Here is a 12,220-nt window from a genome sequence, read left to right as displayed (position 1 = left end):
TAACACAGGCAGGGCAGAATGCCAGGCTAAAACAAAAAGTTCATCTTTCTGCATCCTTTTCCTCAAGGCTCTCTGATATCAAAACTCCATGTATCACAAAAATGGTAACATCAATAATTGGCCATCAGAAAGAAGCCCAACTTGATAGAGAACCATAGAAAATAGGTGTAGGAGTAGGCCATTCAGCCCTTTGAGCCTGCACCACCATTCAATATGATCATGACTGATCATGCAATCTCAGTATCCCATTCCAACCCTCTTCCCCATACCCTTTGATCACTTTAGCTGCAAGCGCCATATCCAGCTCCCTCTTGAATATATCTGACAAACTGGCTATAAAAGCTTCTTTGGGAGAGAATTCCATAGGTTCACAACTCTGAGTGAAGAAGTCCTTCCTCAGCTCAATCCTGAATAGCTTCTCGATTATTATAACACTGTGCCCCTACCCCCCGTCCCAATAGGTCCGGGCTTCCCAAACATCAGAAACATTCTTCCCACATCTAGCCATTCCATCTATCCTTGAAGCTTCATGAGGGGCTATTACACGGTGGTGCAGTGGTTAGCACTGCTGCCTCACAGCACCAGAGACCCGGGTTCAATTCCCACCTCGGGCTACTGTCTGTGTGGAGTTTGCACATTCTCCCTGTGTCTGCGTGGGTTTGCTCTGGTTTCCTCCCACAATCCAAAGATGTGCAGGGTAGGTGAATTGGCCATGCTAAATTGCCCATAGTTTTAGGTGAAGGGGTAAATGTAGGGCAATGGGTCTGGGTGGGTTGCTCTTCGGAGGTCGGTGTGGACTTGTTAGGCCACTGTAAGTAATCTAATTTAATCTAATCTAATACAACGGAATGAATTGCAATTAAATAGCACCTTTGATGTAGCAGAATCAGTACTTTAGAAAAGCATAAATTAGACAAAATAACTAACAAACCACAGAGAAGCAGGAGAGACAGAGACAAGGTGGGAAGAGAGTTCCTGGTCAGTTTACTTCGAAGCTGGAGAGAGAAATTTGTACAAGGTATTTTTCTGACTGTCCAATAAGATATTAAATCAGGACCCTGCCTACTCTCTTTAGAGAATATAAGAGACCCAATAGCAGTATTGAAGTAAGGAAAGCGGTGATCATCTGGAATCCTTAGTCAGCATTTCTCATTGCAATCAACACCAAAACAAAGATGATCTAATTGCTTGTCGAATATGTTTGTGGTACCTTGCTGTGCACAAATTTACTGCCATGCTTCCTACATTAAAAAAGTGGCTGCACTTCAAGAGGACTTTGAAAGCATTGAAGTTGTTAAAGGCACTACATAAATGCAAGTTTCTTCTTTAGGTGCATCTGAAAAGCAAACAAGGCTTCAGTTTAGGACATCACATGGAAAACAGCGGCTCTTGGTGTTACACTGACTGGCCAGCCCAGTTCACCAAAGGACACTTTTCATTTTCCATTATTATCCAATTGATGCTGAGCAGAGTAATCTCACATCTTCCTTGCTCCTGGTGCACTCTCGAAACACATTGCAGGGCGACTGCCGATCAAATTGCAGTTTCCATGATTCCACAAGAAATGCTACCTTAAAAATCAGAGTCAGAGCCAGCCCATTCACAAGGAAAGGTCAGGAATATCTTCTCTTCATAAAGGGCAATAGGATAGACACAGGACTCTGGCCGCACTCAGCAGAGTAGTTATAAGCTCAATAACTTTACATGGGAGATCGGTACTTTGTTGCTGCCCAGGGCTATTAAGGGGACAAGGAGAATGTCAGAAAGGGTTAAGTAGCCAGTTCCTGTTCCTAAATTCGATCCAGGAATGAACCATAATGTAAGAAAATGTTCTGCACTTAGAATCATAGTCATAGAAATGTACAGCATGGAAACAGACCCTTTGGTCCAACCCGTCCATGCCGCCCAGATATCTCAACCCAATCTAGTCCCACCTGCCAGCACCTGGCCCATATCCCTCTAATCCCTGCCTATTCATATACCCAACCATACACCTTTTAAACACTGTAATTGTCTCAGCCTCCACCACTTCCTCTGGCAGCCCATTCCACATACGCACCAACCTCTGCATAAAAAAGTTGCCCCTTAGATCCCTTTTAAATTTTTCGTCCCTCACCCTAAACCTGTGCCCTCTAGTTCTGGACTCCCACACCCAGAGAAAGAACCATGTCTATTTATCATATCCATGCCCTTCATGATTTTATAAACCTCTATTAAGATCATCCTTCAGCCTCCAACACTCCAGCCTATTCAACCTCTCCCTATTCGGCAGGAAGAATAGAGGATATGAATATGAAGAAAGACTGCAGAAAATAGCAGTAGAGAGGATCATCTCGTATTATTCATAAAAATGCAAGCAAACAAGTTCAGTAGGTAATAGGGAAGATAATGTTGGTCTTTTCTGCAAATTGAATGGACCAAAAAGTACAGGGAGTTTTGTTACATCTACGTACTGCGAACAGTTTTGGTTCCTTTATCTAAGGAGAGGCATACTGGCATTGGAGACAGTGTAGGGAAGGTTTATGTTCATGTTAATTCCAGGTATGGAGTGATTTTCTAATGAGGAGAGGTTGAGTATGTTGGGCATGTACTCATTGGAGTTTAGAGGAATAAGAAGTGAGTTTATGAAACATAGAAGATTCTCAGTGGATGCTGAGAAGTTAGTTTCCCTTTTGGGAATGTCTAGGCCTAGAGGGCATAATCTCAAAGATAATGGTCATCTGTTTAAGACAGAGATGAGAAGTCATTTCTTTTATCTGGAATTCTTTACTGCAGACAGATATGGTTAAATATATTCAAGACTGAGGGTTTTTTGTTAAGTCAGTAAGGGAATCAAGGATGATGAGGAAAAGGCCAGAAAGCAGAGTTGAGGATTATCAAAATCAGCTATGATCTCATTGAATGGTGAGGCAGACCTGTTGGGCTGAATGGCCTAATTCTACACCTACATCTACAGTCAACCTCTGAAAGATCCAACCATGCCAGAAAAAGAAGGAAATGGCTGGAAAGGTGACTATTATAGAGACTGAACAGTGATAATTTGCCACACCCGGAACAGAGGCAGCAATTCTTATAGGGCATGATCCATAGTCTCACGCCTCAATTGGTCTGTCTTCACCTAGCAAGGAGGTTGGTTAGTTAAATTCATGGATTCAGTTCTCTCCATTACTTGGTTATGCAAATGCAGCATCTACTGCATGCCAGGGCTGTCAACTCCCCAGGAGCACCCTGGAATCATGGAGATTGCAAAGACCAACTCAGTTTCTCTCCATTTCCTTTGAATAAGATTTCCTTTCTTCAAAAAAAGATCAAACAGACTTATATACTGTTCTTCATGACCACTGAGCATCTAAAAGAACCTTAAAGTTAAGGAAGTACTTTCTGAATTGTCAGTGTTAAAATGTAGGAAAAGCAGCAGCCAATTTGTGTGCAGCAAACATTCACAAACAATGTAATAATGATCAAGTAATCAGGTTTGTGATGTTGATTGAAGGATAACTATTGACCAGAATTCCTGTATTCACTCAAACATCAAATCACAGATGCCCTACAGGGTATTCCACCCACTGAGTCTCTACCATTGCTGAAAAAAGCATCTCAACCAGAACCAGCCCCCTAATCATTCCCTGTAACCCCTCATTTCCCATGACTAATCCACCTAGCCTGCATATCCACCTGCCCTCAAAACTTTCTATAAAATGTAGGAAAACCTTGGAGCAGAGACACCACAACTTCACAAGGGCAACTTGGAATGGCAATAAATCTCAACCTTGCACACATGAAGACAACAAAACCTAAAAGCGAGGTGTTGAGGGAAAATGAAGAACTTAACACAGTCACACAGGATGGAAACAGACTCTTCGATCCAACCAGTCCATGCCAAACATAATCCTAAACTAAACTAGTCCAACCTGCCTGCACCTGGCCCTCCAAACATTTCTTATTCGTGTACTTATCTAAACGTCTCTTAAACATTGTAACTCTAGTTGCAACCACCACTTCCTCTGGAACTTCATTCCACACATGAACCACTTTGTGGGAAAAAAAATGCACCTCATGTCTTTTTTCAAATCTTTCTCCTCTTACCTTAAAAATATGTCCCCATCTCGAAATCCCCCATCCGAGGGAAAAGACACCTGCTATTCATCTTATCAGTACCCCTCAGAATTTTACAAATCTCTATAACCTCACTCCTCAATCTCCTATGCTCCAGTGAAAAAGTCCTCGCCTATCCAGCCTCTCCTTATAACTCAAACCCTCCATTCCTGACAACAACCTGGTAAATCTTTTCTGAACCCTTTCCAGCTTAATAATATCCTTCCTAGAACAGGGTGACCAGAACAAGACACAGTACTCCAGAGGAGGCCTCATCAATGTCTTGTACAACCTTAACAATAACAACCCAACTCCTTTCCTCAAAGGTCTGAGCCATGAAGGCAACTCTTACGATTGCAGTGACAATGTTTTATCATTCAAAAAGAAACTACATACACTTGACTGGATAAATATTTAAAGACAGGTCAGGAATAGAGCAGCATGATAGAATTAAACATAACAACGAACAGTTGGAGGGACATGCACTGCTTGATGTTTTGCAGCAGCATCCCTACAATACTCACAGAGTGTACAATTGCAGCCAATTTTTCCACAAAAGGTGATAAGCTTTCAGCTGCCTTGAGACCATCCTGGAAAAAACTTTAGAAGAGAAAAACAAAGCAAAAGAAATAAGTAAAGGTTTTGTGTTGGTCTGAATTTGATAGTAATTGTGGAGATTCAAATCTCAGTGTTGGGAACATATCCCACAATTTCAGTCCTCAAGGAATATATGTGGAAAACAGAACAACATCTCACATTTATTTCCATAAATCGTTGGAATGAAAGAAAGTGGATCACTGCAAAGTTCCTCATAAGCTGACGGATGAAGTCATCAATAAGTAAGAATACCTCCATACACAAACCCTTTACTCCACTCTAATTCAGGTCACTGGTTCAATTCCCAGTCTTTACTCAGAGTAGGTGGTCTCAGCTGGATTAATAACACAAGTGATCTCGGTCCTCAGGGACTGGTAGGAGGTTAGAAGCCAAATCAGAGGTCACACATTTACTTAAATCACTCGCCAGTCACTAAGTCAGAGATGACATATACTGAGAGAGTAGGACTCTGCTACCCACTAGAGTGGAATGGCCTGTTATATATTTTAACCCAGAGGAACAGGAACTTAAGGGTAAAAAGAAGAATCAGCCAGCAGCTTTTTGTCAGGGGAAGAAAAATTGAAAAATACTTTATTAAAAAAAAACTGTTGTGTAAAATATTGCAGAGATGCCAGATTATTTCTTCCCTGCAATGATATCATAATCAGCTACACCAAACCTCCATTGACAAAATTCACTGGAGATTTCCGCATATTGTAATCATTACTGAGTGTTTTCTGCATATTGTACTCATTACTGAGTGATTTGACACAAGCTGAAACAGCAAGTTTAAAATAAACAGTAAAATACTTAGTGTTGTACATGTGAAAGAGAAATATATAATACTGCAAACACTCAGACGTTTAAGCTGCATCTGTGGGGGATAAACGGTATGATTAAACATTCCAATAAGAGAAGGGGGTCACTGGTGTAAAATATTAATGATACTGTTTAAATAATCCTCAGCTACACTGAAAACTTTGATTAAAATGTCAACTCACAGATTAAGTTCAAACATATCTGAGAGGAAAGATCCTTTGAGGATGGAGTGTTAATGCGACCTCATACACACACAGACCCACACATCCCCTCCCAGACACACACACTGACCAACTAACAGGTGACGTACTTTTGCTGAGCATGGAAGTACTTGATGAGGCTCTGGATTAGGTCAGGGCCTTCTCGAATCTTTATTTCGTTCACCTTGAGAAGATACTGCAAAACAAACAAAGTATAATCAGTTCACCTTGAGAACATCACCCCACTCTCCCACCATCAATGTACCTACTCCCCAAATTAAAATGTGAAACTAGAAATCCTGCAGAACCTGCAGATTGATAACACTGAGCCACCACCAACAGGGATGGCTGCAGGTTATTAAACAATATGTAAAACTAGAGGACACACCAGGCATGGATTGCTCTGTGCTGTTTGTAAGGAAGGAAGAAAAGTCAAAAGCCTTATGAATATCTCAGAGATTTAAAAAGGAAGTATTTTACATACATTATTGTGCAGAACTTTGCTATTTTGGAGACAACTATAGCAGATATTGTGGGCTTTGTGATGCAATAAGAGAGAAATATTTAAATAGCACCTTTCCAAACTTATAATGTCTGAAAACATTTTACAGTCACCTTTATAGTACCATTAACTGGCAAGCTCTGTCCAAGACTGGCAGCTCATCATTGCAAGGCACAGGCTGCTTCTGGTAAGATGCCCAGCCAAAGCCCATGACCAGCAGTACATCCAAATCAAAGGTATAGGATGGCAAGAGGGACTTCGGAGCATTGGTGGGGGGTGGGGGTGGGGGTGGGGGTGGGGGTGGGGGGTGGGGGTGGGAGGGGTGGGGGGGGGGTGGACAGTTATCAAAGATGTTGGTGGGAGTGGGTGGGAGTGGAAATCAGCAGCAAGTAGGTCTCAACCCTCTCCCAATATGCCAAATGCTGCTCTCAAGTGGCCAGTAATTTATCCTTCAAAAAGGTCTCAATTGTCAAAGGGAAGGGAAAGGTTTCCATGTTGTTTTGCCCCCCTTCCCCAAAATATAATCAGAGGCAAGAAGGTGATGGGCCCCAAATGTCCCTGTCTGACCAAACCCACCACAGGGGAGAGCAATAAATGGCACTGAGCCAGACCAGAGAAAAATGGTTTTCTAACTTAAAAAGAGATTTGATGACATTTAATTGATGCTACTTGAACCACGTCAGGTACAAATGCAACACAAACTTTGCAAAAGCAGCATTTCCCAGTGGATACATAATAACACACTGCTAATTGTGTCAGACATTGTGAATTAGGAGAACACAATGAAGAGGAGCTGCAGGGTTACAAGGAAAAGATGGAAGGTTGGCAGTGTGGGAGTTGCTCACTTGGACAGCTAGTACTGACATAATAGTCTGAATGACCTTCTTGTACGTGGTTAGCATCATCATCATAGATTAGACTGGTGTCAGCCATGGCTCAGAAGTAATGTACTCTCAAGGCAGAAGGCTAAGGGCTCATTTTCAGATACCTGAGTCCGTAATAAAGGCCAACCCCAAGGGAGTGCTGCATTGTCAGAGGTGCCAATTTTCAGCTTAAATTGAGGCTCCATCTGTCCTCATAGATGGATGTAAAAGGAGTACAACTTAAAATTATTTCTGGTATATTTTGGGATACCCAGACGCCACAATACCAATTGGAGGATTTCCATTCTATTATCACAGATAGAAATTAATCTCTTAAAAACAAAACACGTCAACTCACTTCGCACATTTGGAGTTGGAACATCTTTCGTTCTTTGTCCAGATCATCTGCGAGCTCAGCAGCACTGATTTCTGAACGACTCAATCCAAATTGCTTGGCACGGTCTTTTTTTTCCTTTTCAATTTTATTGCTGAAAAGTAAACGTAGATTCAAAACAAGACAACAACCCAGCCAAATGCAGTCAAAATTAGTCAGACACACATTGTCTTGTATTGCCTGTTCAAAGTGGCTCCAAACATTGTGACACAAGTAGGGTTTTCCTTAATGATTTCAAGGTACTTTTTCTTTATGTGATAACCCTCAACATCTGATACAAATTGTAATGTGGCAATAGATAGGGATTTCTGGATTTCTGTGGATACAACCACAGCAAACAATACAATTCATGATTTGAGAGGTTCTAATTATCCAGGAAGGCTGAACAGATTTAGGCTCTTTTTTCCAGGGAAGAAATACGATTGAAGGATGACCTGATAAAGGTTTGAAGAGTGACACAAGGAAAATGTTCGACCTTGCAAGGGGATCCAAAACGGGTAGAGGTGAAGGTAGGTAGCTACTAATAAATCAAACAAAAACTTCGGGAGAAGCTTCTTTACCGACAGCAGTTGGAATGTGAAACTTGCCATCACAAAGAGCGATCTTCAGCACATATATACTACTGTTTGCCACAGATAGTCTGAGTCGAGAGTGCGGTGCTGGGAAAACACAGCAGGTCAGGCAGCATCCGAGGAGCAGGAGAATTGACGTTTCGGGCATAAGCTCTTCATCAGGGAGGGCTGATGAAGGGCTTATGCCCGAAATGTCGCTTCTCCTGCTCCTTGGATGCTGCCTGACCTGCTGTGCTTCCCCAGCAACACACTCCTGACTCTGATCTCGAGCATCTGCAGTCCTCACTTTCTCCTAAACAATAGTATGAACAAAACTTGCACTAAAAACAGGTCTGACATTAAGCTCTCATAACCTGGCTTAAAATACCTTTACCAGTTTCAGAATGAAAAGATGATTGCTTTCTTTGAACTTAAACTGCAATCAATACTCACTTCTCCCTTTGGTTTATGAAGTCCTCCTATTTGGAATTGGGAAGTAGAAACGCGGCTGCCAATGCTTCACCCACTTCCCCTTCACCTGTAGGCAGCTCACCTTCCCCCTCACCAGTTTTAAACAGGTTTACATAAATAGTTCTCTAATGGACCAGGTTCAAACATTTTTTACAGTACCATTCAACATAGTAAAAAATTGTAAGCAACTTCAGAAGACATCATTTTACGTATTTCCATACAAGGATATGATACATTTAAAATCATGGTTAAATCGACCAGAGTGTTAAAAGGAGTGTCTTGAAATGGGAGATGGGAGAGGTTTGAGAAGGGAATTGCAAAGCCTAAGGCCTAAATGAATGAAGGCATAGCTACTAACGGTTTGGCAAAGGATGGACTGAATGCAGGAGAGACTGAAGTTAGAGCAAAGTACTGCAGATACTTTGGAATAAAAGTGATGGAGAACCTCAATGAGTCTGACAATATGTTGTAGAGAGAGAAACAGGACATTGTTTCTATTCCAATATGACTTTTCTTCAAAACTGTATTTGGAAGGTTGAGAAGCTGAGGCTCCAAATGGCTTCCTTCTGTATTGCAACAACTCTGTGAACTCTGTAAGAAGGTTACAGAGATAGGTAATGACAAGGCAATGGTGGAATTTGAAGAGAATAAAATAAAATAAATAAAATTAAAAGGCATTGTTAGACTGGGAGCTAATGTAGGTCAGTGAGCACATAGATGGGTGAATGGCAGCAGAGATTTGAACATGATCATTGGAACAAAAGGAGCTTTTCAACATGCCTCTTCCTTTAAACTGATCGAGATGCAGTGCCAGGACAAGTTTGTTAAAAAAAAAGATAGGGCATGGGAGGGTGAACTAACTGGGTCATACTGGTAAGAACACATGTTCTGACATGAGTGAGGATCCCAAACATATTCAAAGAAATCTTCCCAGTGTGGTGTAATGTGCAGCTCAAAAGACAAGACAGGATTACCTGAAGATGGAAGGAGTGTGAAAAGTCAGCATTACAAATACAGTAGTAGCATGGAATTTAGACATTGATAAACTCTTGATGTCACAAGGAATTAAGGGCTGTGGGTAAGTGGAGCTGAAATGTCCATCAGCCATGATTGAATGGTGGAGTGGACTCAATGGGCCAAATGGCCTTACTTCCACTCCTATGGTACAAGGTGCTAGAATATAGTTAGCATTAATGTAACTACACCTCAGAAAAGAGAAGTGAAAACAAAAAAAAATGTATTTTTTAAAACTACACATTCTATCATCCTGGACTTGAACACATGACCCAAGCACACATGCCATGTGCAGTACCAGGGAGCGCTGCATCATTGGGGAGGTAGTCATTTCAACGAGACATTAAACTGAGACCCTGCCTGATCTCTCAAGGGAGCATGAAATATTCCACAGTGTAATTCAAAAGAGCAGGAGTTTACGCAACTGTGTTCTGGCTAATCTCAACCAACGTCACAAAAATAAAACAGATTATCTGGTCCTTATCACATTGGTGCCTGTGGGATCCTGCTGTGCACAAATTGTCAGCTCTGTTCTCATATTTCAGAAATGTTTATAACTTTAAAAAAAAACAAAACTGTAAAATGCTTGTGGCATCCAGAGATGGTGAATGATGCTAAATAAATCCAAGTTGATTGCCTTTTTGCCCTACTTGCTCTGTCATTTATTCTAAACAGTACCATTGCACTTCATATTCTGTATAAATCAGTTGTTGTACTGCACAATGTAACATCACACAAACACAAACCATAAGACACTATCAGTGACTGAAAAGAAGTTACAAAATATCAAGAACTTGATTTTGTTTTGTGTTCCCTAAAGCTTTTTCAAGACTAGGTTTATGGCTATATTTCACAACTGCTTCCCGTTTCTCGGTTCATCAAATATTTCTTAAGCAGTAGGTGAGACAGGAAGTTAAAAAGGAAAAAAAACAAATCACTTTAACCATTTTAAATCTTTCACCTCCTCCATCAAAACAAAAGTACACTTCATCTAACAATTTATCATGAATAAAGTTTAACATGGGAAAGACACAGAAATCTGTAACCCTCTCAGCAGAAACTTGGATCAGAAGCAAATTAACAACAGAAAGGAACAGTCAATGTTAGGACCAATAATGCAACAATTATTTCCAATGAAAAACCCCTAGATGATGAGGGAAAGTTTCATACCAGAGCAAATGGAAGATAGGCTTCATCGCCAGGAAGAAAAGTCATTGTAATTCAAAATTGACATCAAAGGGCACAATGGAGTTCTACCTAGGTTCCAGGGACTTGGTGATTGGGTTGCTTGTTGTCTGATTTCGAATCTAAGCTTTCATAAAGTTTTTTGCAAGGTTTGTAGCTCAGTTTGAGGTTTAGGGTGTAGGTTTGCTCGCTGAGCTGTAGGTTTGATATCCAGACGTTTCATTACCTGGCGAGGTAATATCATCAGTGGCGACCTCCAAGTGAAGCGAAGCTGTTGGCTCCTGCTTTCTATTTATATGTTTGTCCTGGATGGGGTTCCTGGGGCTTGTGGTGATGTCATTTCCTGTTCATTTTCTGAGGGGTTGATAGATGGTATCTAGATCTATGTGTTTGTTTATGGGGTTGGGGTTGGAGTGCCAGGCCTCTAGGAATTCTCTGGCATGTCTTTGCTTAGACTGTTCCAGCATAGATGTGTTGTCCCGGTCAAAATGGTTTTTTTCCTCCATGTGTAGGGCTGAGGGAGAGAGGGTCATTCACTTTGTGGCTAGCTGGTGTTCGTGTATCCTGATGGCTAACTTTCTTCCATTTGTCCTACGGAAGTGGCAGGTACAAATCACTATAAATGCTGGAGGAAACATCACAGAAGTGCTTCACAGGAGGATCCCAAGAACTGAGGATGTCACCTAGACAGGGGACGAAACGTCTGCAACACAAATTCCCAGCTCAGCGAACAGAACCACAACAACAAGCACCTGAGCTACAAATCTTCTCCCAAACTTTGGCCTACGTAGTGTTTGTGGCAGTCCTTGCATGGAATTTTGTAGATGACATTGGTTTTGTCCATGTGTTGTACTGGGTCTTTTAGGTTTGTTAGTTTTTGTTTGAGAGTGTTGGTGGGTTTGTGTGCTACTAGGATTCCGAGGGGTCTTAGTAATCTGGCTGTCATCACAAAACGAAACAAGATAGAAGAGACATTTAACATCATCAACAACACCCTCACAGGCATAAAGTTCACCAAGGAGGAAGAAACTGACAACAAACTCGCATTCCTGGACATCACAGTCGAAAGAACGGACAACGGAGAACTACAAACCTGCGTATACAGAAAACCGACAAACACTGACCAAATACTTAACTACACCAGCAACCATCCCAACACCCACAAACAAAGCTGTATCAGAACACTATTCCAATGAGCCACCTCACACTGCAGCACAGACAAACTTCGGAAAACAGAGGAGAACCACCTATACAACATATTCAAGAAGAACGGATACTCAAGAAATACAGTCCGCAGATTCCTCAAGAACAAACCACGACAAGCAGACCAAACACAGCCAGAAACCCTAACCACTTTACCATACATCAAAGAAGTTTCAAAAATGACAGCCAGACTACTAAGACCCCTCAGAATCCTAATAGCACACAAACCCACCAACACTCTCAAACAAAAACTAACAAACTTAAAAGACCCAGTACATCCCATGGACAAAACCAACGTCGTCTACAAAATTCCATGCAAGGACTGC

General features: G+C 41.4%; 1 protein-coding gene across 2 annotated transcripts in view; it reads right to left on the bottom strand.

The window, feature by feature from the left end:
- Positions 1-12,220, bottom strand: part of LOC140453526 (arf-GAP with SH3 domain, ANK repeat and PH domain-containing protein 2-like) — an 80,087-nt gene that overhangs the window by 32,298 nt on the left and 35,569 nt on the right. For both annotated transcript variants that reach the window (XM_072548278.1, XM_072548279.1), the window contains exons 7-9: positions 7,435-7,564; positions 5,822-5,907; positions 4,620-4,695 (exon numbers count right to left, since the gene is read on the bottom strand). In XM_072548278.1, coding sequence (XP_072404379.1) covers positions 4,620-4,695; positions 5,822-5,907; positions 7,435-7,564 — 292 coding nt within the window. The remainder of the gene's footprint in view (positions 1-4,619; positions 4,696-5,821; positions 5,908-7,434; positions 7,565-12,220) is intronic.

Source organism: Chiloscyllium punctatum, chromosome 27 (genome assembly GCF_047496795.1).
Source record: "Chiloscyllium punctatum isolate Juve2018m chromosome 27, sChiPun1.3, whole genome shotgun sequence".
NCBI classification, from domain to species: domain Eukaryota; kingdom Metazoa; phylum Chordata; class Chondrichthyes; order Orectolobiformes; family Hemiscylliidae; genus Chiloscyllium; species Chiloscyllium punctatum.
Note: the sequence above shows the minus strand (reverse complement) of the source record. Positions and strands in the feature narration are given on the sequence as shown.